We start from the raw sequence: 7,500 nt of genomic DNA, 5'->3' as shown, positions 1-7,500 counted from the left end.
TCTAGTGGTTAGAGCTGAGGAGGGACTGGGAGGGAAGGAGTGAAGCAGTGTGGCTCTAGTGGTTAGAGCTGAGGAGGGACTGGGAGGGAGGGAAGCAGTGTGGCTCTAGTGGTTAGAGCTGAGGAGGGACTGGGAGGGAGGGAAGCAGTGTGGCTCTAGTGGTTAGAGCTGAGGAGGGACTGGGAGGGAGGGAAGCAGTGTGGCTCTAGTGGAGCTGAGGAGGGACTGGGAGGGAGGGAGGCAGTGTGGCTCTAGTGGAGCTGAGGAGGGACTGGGAGGGAGGGAAGCAGTGTGGCTCTAGTGGAGCTGAGGAGGGACTGGGAGGGAGGGAAGCAGTGTGGCTCTAGTGGTTAGAGCTGAGGAGGGACTGGGAGGGAGGGAAGCAGTGTGGCTCTAGTGGAGCTGAGGAGGGACTGGGAGGGAGGGAAGCAGTGTGGCTCTAGTGGAGCTGAGGAGGGACTGGGAGGGAGGGAGGGAAGCAGTGTGGCTCTAGTGGAGCTGAGAAGGGACTGGGATGGAGGGAGGCAGTGTGGCTCTAGTGGAGCTGAGGATGGACTGGGAGGGAGGGAGGCAGTGTGGCTCTAGTGGAGCTGAAGAGGGACTGGGAGGGAGTGAAGCAGTGTTGCTCTAGTGGTTAGAGCTGAGGAGGGACTGGGAGGGAGGGAAGCAGTGTGGCTCTAGTGGTTAGAGCTGAGGAGGGACTGGGAGGGAGTGAAGCAGTGTTGCTCTAGTGGTTAGAGCTGAGGATGGACTGGGAGGGAGGGAGGCAGTGTGGCTCTAGTGGAGCTGAAGAGGGACTGGGAGGGAGTGAAGCAGTGTGGCTCTAGTGGTTAGAGCTGAGGAGGGACTGGGAGGATAACTGCATATAGTAAAGCTAATGTGAAACAAAGCGAGGCTACATTTGTACCTTGACTTGTGAGCTGCAGTGTAGTGTGAATGATCGATTTCAGCTCCATGTTATCATAGGGGTTTCTTCAGCCAGGTTTAATATCTCAAGACTATGCCAAAGGGAAATTCTATTAACACAACTGGAAATAATTTGCACAGTCTGTTCTTGACGCTGTCATATTTAATCACAATGCTATAAATCCTATCCACTGTTTAATTTCCGCATCACAGCCCACTAGAAGTGGTTAGAAACACCACGTACACCCTCCATTCACTTTGAAATTCCGATCGCTTCCCACCCACCTCGTCTTCGTGTGCTTTTTATGTACATCGAGTGAAGCTGGGTTTTGGTATGGTTAATGTTCTACGAGGTAAGGGTTGCGCGGACCAGCACTGGACCTGAGGACACAAGTACATCTCAAATTCAATCATGTGACCTGCCTTCACTATCCCTTTACAGTACAGTGCAATACAGTGCAATGCAATACAATACAATGCAATGCAGTGCAATACAATACCATACCATACAATACACTACAATGCAATGCAATACAATACAATACAATACAATACAATACAATACAATACAATACAATACAATGCAGTGCAATACACTACAATACACTACAATGCAATACACTACAATACACAACAATGCACAACAATACACTACAATACACAACAATGCACAACAATACACTACTATACACTACAATGCAATGCAATATAATACAATACAATGCAATACAATACAATGCAATACACTACTGTCACAGGCCAGCATGTTAACCAAGGCCAGTTGAATTTATTTTTATTTTCCTATTTCTCTCACAACAGAAGACGATTTCTCTGTGATCCAGCAGGAGATTGTGATGGTGAAGAGCTGCAAGCACCACAACATCGTGGCATACTTCAGCAGCTACATACAGTAAGAGGGGGAGCTGCTCCTACAGCATTGTGCAGAGAGGCGTGGTAAAACATAGGCAAGCACTGTGAAGCACAGAGAGGTCTGGTAAAGCATAGGCAAGCACTGTGAAGCACAGAGAGGTGTGGTAAAACATAGGCAAGCACTGTGAAGCACAGAGAGGTGTGGTAAAGCATAGGGAAGCATTGTAAAGCACAGAGGGGTCTGGTAAAGCATAGGCAAGCACTGTGAAGCACAGAGAGGTGTGGTAAAGCATAGGCAAGCATTGTAAAGCACAGAGAGGTCTGGTAAAGCATAGGGAAGCATTGTAAAGCACAGAGAGGTCTGGTAAAGCATAGGGAAGCATTGTAAAGCACAGAGAGGTCTGGTAAAGCATAGGGAAGCATTGTAAAGCACAGAGAGGTCTGGTAAAGCATAGGGAAGCATTGTAAAGCACAGAGAGGTCTGGTAAAGCATAGGGAAGCATTGTAAAGCACAGAGAGGTCTGGTAAAGCATAGGGAAGCATTGTAAAGCACAGAGAGGTCTGGTAAAGCATAGGGAAGCATTGTAAAGCACAGAGAGGTCTGGTAAAGCATAGGGAAGCATTGTAAAGCACAGAGAGGTCTGGTAAAGAATAGGGAAGCATTGTAAAGCACAGAGAGGTCTGGTAAAGCATAGGGAAGCATTGTAAAGCACAGAGAGGTCTGGTACAGCATATTCAAAAACAAACCATGGTAAACTAACCCTTATAAAAGTGTCCCATAGTATAAGCACAGCAAAGTGTAATAAAGCACAGTGAAGTGTAATAACGCATGGTAGCGCACGGGTAAGCCTTGGAAAGCACAGACTAGTGCAAAACTAAACAAAACGAGAGCAAATGTTTAGCTATGACCAGCTTTCATTCCAGACAGACGTGTTTCTAAAGTTCCCCAGCGTGTCAGCTCAGACCTGCCTGTCGGTTCTGTTGTGTGCAGGTCCAATAAACTGTGGATTTGTATGGAGTACTGCGGAGGAGGGTCTCTGCAAGACGTCTACAATGGTGAGAGAGTCACGAGTCTGATCAAACTGCAGCAGAGCCTGATACTGATGCGATCCAGCCCTCTGAAATGTCTTTATAATATACAGCACTAGACCCTGATATTGATGCGATCCAGCCCTCTGAAATGTCTTTATAATATACAGCACTAGACCCTGATACTGATGCGATCCAGCCCTCTGAAATGTCTTTATAATATACAGCACTAGAGCCTGATATTGATGCGATCCAGCCCTCTGAAATGTCTTTATAATATACAGCACTAGACCCTGATATTGATGCGATCCAGCCCTCTGAAATGTCTTTATAATATACAGCACTAGACCCTGATATTGATGTGATCCAGCCCTCTGAAATGTCTTTATAATATACAGCACTAGACCCTGATACTGATGCGATCCAGCCCTCTGAAATGTCTTTATAATATATATCACTAGACCCTGATATTGATGCGATCCAGCCCTCTGAAATGTCTTTATAATATACAGCACTAGACCCTGATATTGATGCGATCCAGCCCTCTGAAATGTCTTTGTAGCAGTTATTGTTTGTCATGTTCTGGGTGTTTTCCCAGGCTGGTTTTGAATCTTTCTCTCTCCTCTCTCAGTGACTGGCCCCCTCACAGAGCTGCAGATTGCCTATGTGTGCAGAGAGATGCTGAAGGTAGGTCACAGGAATCTGGCTTATTAGAAACGAATGCATGCTGTGCAGAGTGTCTCTCATTGTGTGTGGATAATCAGGTCGAGAGTGTGTTTCATTCTCTTGCCCTCCCTCCTCCCTCTCCCCTCTCCCTGTACCTCAGTTTTGTATCAGTTAATCTGTGGTGTGTTGGGTGTCTCTTATAATATGTTTCTAAGTGTTGGGTGGCTGCCTCTGTTCGTGTTGAGAGTCTGTTTCATTCTCTTGAGGGTGTTGCGGGTCTGTCATACAAACAGTGCAAGAGAACGAAACACACTAAACATGATTAGAGGGAGACACCAGACATATGTCATTAAATCTAAATACAAAACAGACTGCTATTAATGCATGTAATCTGTTTGTGTAGACCCTGTTGTGCGTTTGGAATGCTTTGTGGTTGACTCTCCGAGTGCAGATGTGATGCCATACTGAAAACAGTTCACGCTGTGATCCCAACTCACAAAATGGACTATTTTTAATCAGGGAGAGTTTTTTTGAAACGTGTCTGGTTGTGTTTTTCCCAGGGTCTGGACTACTTGCACAATCAGAGAAAGATACACAGAGACATCAAGGTTAGTCCCCTGTACTGTACCCTGCTCCCCTGTGCTGTACCCCGCTCCCCTGTGCTGTACCCCGCTCCCCTGTGCTGTACCCTGCTCCCTTGTGCTGTGCCCTGCTCCCCTGTGCTGTACCCCGCTCCCCTGTGCTGTACCCCGCTCCCCTGTGCTGTACCCTGCTCCCTTGTGCTGTGCCCTGCTCCCCTGTGCTGTACCCTGCTCCCCTGTGCTGTACCCCGCTCCCCTGTGCTGTACCCCGCTCCCCTGTGCTGTACCCCGCTCCCATGTGCTGTACCCTGCTCCCGTGCTGTACCCTGCTCCCCTGTCCTGTACCCTGCTCCCCTGTGCTGTACCCTGCTCCCTTGTGCTGTGCCCTGCTCCCCTGTGCTGTACCCCGCTCCCATGTGCTGTACCCCTCTCCCCTGTCCTGTACCCCGCTCCCCTGTGCTGTATCCGGCTCCCCTGTGCTGTACTCTGCTCCCCTGTGCTGTACCCTGCTCCCCTGTGCTGTATCCCGCTCCCCTGTGCTGTACCCCGCTCCCCTGTGCTGTACCCTGCTCCCCTGTGCTGTACCCTGCTCCCCTGTGCTGTACCCCGCTCCCCTGTGCTGTATCCCGCTCCCCTGTGCTGTACCCCGCTCCCCTGTGCTGTACTCTGCTCCCCTGTGCTGTACCCCGCTCCCATGTGCTGTATCCGGCTCCCCTGTGCTGTACTCTGCTCCCCTGTGCTGTACCCCGCTCCCCTGTGCTGTATCCCGCTCCCCTGTGCTGTACCCCGCTCCCATGTGCTGTACCCCGCTCCCCTGTGCTGTATCCGGCTCCCATGTGCTGTACCCCGCTCCCATGTGCTGTACCCCGCTCCCCTGTGCTGTATCCCGCTCCCCTGTGCTGTATCCGGCTCCCATGTGCTGTACCCCGCTCCCCTGTGCTGTATCCCGCTCCCATGTGCTGTACCCCGCTCCCATGTGCTGTACCCCGCTCCCCTGTCCTGTACCCCGCTCCCCTGTCCTGTACCCCGCTCCCCTGTGCTGTATCCGGCTCCCCTGTCCTGTACCCCGCTCCCCTGTGCTGTATCCCGCTCCCCTGTGCTGTACTCTGCTCCCCTGTGCTGTATCCCGCTCCCCTGTGCTGTACCCCGCTCCCCTGTGCTGTACCCCGCTCCCCTGTGCTGTATCCGGCTCCCCTGTGCTGTACCCCGCTCCCCTGTCCTGTACCCCGCTCCCCTGTCCTGTACCCCGCTCCCCTGTGCTGTATCCGGCTCCCCTGTCCTGTACCCCGCTCCCCTGTGCTGTATCCCGCTCCCCTGTGCTGTACTCTGCTCCCCTGTGCTGTACCCCGCTCCCCTGTGCTGTACCCCGCTCCCCTGTGCTGTACCCCGCTCCCCTGTGCTGTATCCCGCTCCCCTGTGCTGTATCCCGCTCCCCTGTGCTGTACCCCGCTCCCCTGTGCTGTATCCGGCTCCCCTGTGCTGTACTCTGCTCCCCTGTGCTGTACCCCGCTCCCCTGTGCTGTATCCCGCTCCCCTGTGCTGTACCCCGCTCCCCTGTGCTGTACCCCGCTCCCCTGTGCTGTATCCGGCTCCCATGTGCTGTACCCCGCTCCCATGTGCTGTACCCCGCTCCCCTGTGCTGTACCCCGCTCCCCTGTGCTGTACCCTGCTCCCATGTGCTGTACCCTGCTCCCCTGTGCTGTACCCCGCTCCCCTGTGCTGTACCTGGCTCCCATGTGCTGTATCCCGCTCCCCTGTGCTGTATCCCGCTCCCCTGTGCTGTACCCCGCTCCCCTGTGCTGTACCCTGCTCCCTTGTGCTGTACCCTGCTCCCTTGTGCTGTACCCGGCTCCCCTGTGCTGTATCCCGCTCCCCTGTGCTGTACCCCGCTCCCCTGTGCTGTACCCTGCTCCCTTGTGCTGTACCCCGCTCCCCTGTGCTGTACCCCGCTCCCCTGTGCTGTACCCGGCTCCCCTGTGCTGTGTTATGAGTTGCTATGGTGAACCGCATTGCTGTAGGTGCGTAGCTCAGCTCTGCTCTCAGTCAGTCTCTCTGATCTCTGCTGCAGATCTAAGGTGCTCTTCCTGCACCGAGAGACTGCAAAGCATTCAGAGCTGATCACTATCTGAGAGAGATATATGTTTTCTTTATCTATATATTGTAGTCAGTTATGCCATGTATGTGCTTTGGCAATAATTGAATTGTGAGAGGGGGGAAGAGAGAGAGACAGAGAGGGAGAGAGAGAGAGAGAGAGACAGAGACAGAGACAGAGACAGAGACAGAGACAGAGACACACGGCATTGTAAGCTGTGGTAAATAACCACAGGAAAACTAAAAAAAAATAAAATCTGTGGCAAGTTTTTATAAGGGAAGTGAATGCATTGACTAATTATATAGCCGGTTTTGATTCCAGTATCTGCAGCCCACCACACCACAATAATATAGAGCTCACTCTCACACACACTCTCCCTCTCTGTGTTTCTGGAGACTTTGATTAGCTCAGGCGACGCTTCTGCATTCAAAGATTTCTTTTACAATGATTTGAAGTACAGATCGAGGTTTTGCCAGGGATCCCTACCCCTAGTGGGGACTTTCTTTCACTAGCCCTGCATTCACCCCCCCCCTCCCTGCTCTCCCTCCATCACTCTCAGTGTCTCTCAGTGTGTCAGTCTCTATCAGTCTCTATCAGTCTCTCAGTGTTCTCAGTGTCTGTGTCTCTCAGTCTCTCAGTCTCTCAGTGTCTCAGTGTGTCAGTCTCTATCAGTCTCTCAGTCTCTCAGTGTTCTCAGTGTCTGTGTCTCTCAGTCTCTCTGTGTCTCTCAGTGTCTCAGTGTCTCAGTCTCTCAGTGTCTCTCAGTCTCCGTGTCTCTGTCTCTCAGTGTCTGTGTCTCAGTCTCTCTGTCTCTCAGTGTCTCTCAGTGTCTCTGTCTCTCAGTGTCTCTGTGTCTCAGTCTCTCTGTGTCTCAGTGTCCCTCAGTGTCTCAGTCTCTCTGTGTCTCAGTGTCTCTCAGTGTCTCTGTCTCTCAGTGTCTCAGTGTTCTCAGTGTCTCTGTCTCTCAGTGTCTCAGTGTCTCTGTCTCTCTCAGTCTCTCAGTGTCTCGGTCTCTCAGTGTCTCAGTCTCTCAGTGTCTCTCAGTCTCTCTGTGTCTCAGTGTCTCTCAGTGTCTCGGTCTCTCAGTGTCTCAGTCTCTCAGTGTCTCTCAGTCTCTCTGTGTCTCAGTGTTCTCAGTGTATCTGTCTCTCAGTGTCTCAGTGTCTCGGTCTCTCAGTGTTTCTGTGTCTCAGTGTCTCTCAGTGTCTCGGTCTCTCACTGTCTCTCAGTGTCTCAGTGTCTCTCAGTGTCTCGGTCTCTCAGTCTCTCTGTGTCTCAGTGTCTCTCAGTGTCTCTGTCTCTCAGTGTCTCAGTGTTCTCAGTGTCTCTGTCTCTCAGTGTCTCAGTGTCTCTGTC

At 51.8% G+C, this 7,500-nt stretch overlaps 1 protein-coding gene across 1 annotated transcript in view; it reads left to right on the top strand.

The window, feature by feature from the left end:
* LOC117970253 (mitogen-activated protein kinase kinase kinase kinase 5-like) overlaps nucleotides 1-7,500 on the top strand; it is a 43,411-nt gene that overhangs the window by 6,512 nt on the left and 29,399 nt on the right. Inside the window, exons 3-6 of the mRNA XM_059026612.1 lie at nucleotides 1,726-1,816; nucleotides 2,768-2,832; nucleotides 3,437-3,492; nucleotides 4,032-4,079. Coding sequence (XP_058882595.1) covers nucleotides 1,726-1,816; nucleotides 2,768-2,832; nucleotides 3,437-3,492; nucleotides 4,032-4,079 — 260 coding nt within the window. The remainder of the gene's footprint in view (nucleotides 1-1,725; nucleotides 1,817-2,767; nucleotides 2,833-3,436; nucleotides 3,493-4,031; nucleotides 4,080-7,500) is intronic.

The sequence above is a fragment of the Acipenser ruthenus genome, chromosome 7, assembly GCF_902713425.1.
Source record: "Acipenser ruthenus chromosome 7, fAciRut3.2 maternal haplotype, whole genome shotgun sequence".
In the NCBI taxonomy this organism is placed as follows: Eukaryota; Metazoa; Chordata; class Actinopteri; order Acipenseriformes; family Acipenseridae; genus Acipenser; species Acipenser ruthenus.
Note: the sequence above shows the minus strand (reverse complement) of the source record. Positions and strands in the feature narration are given on the sequence as shown.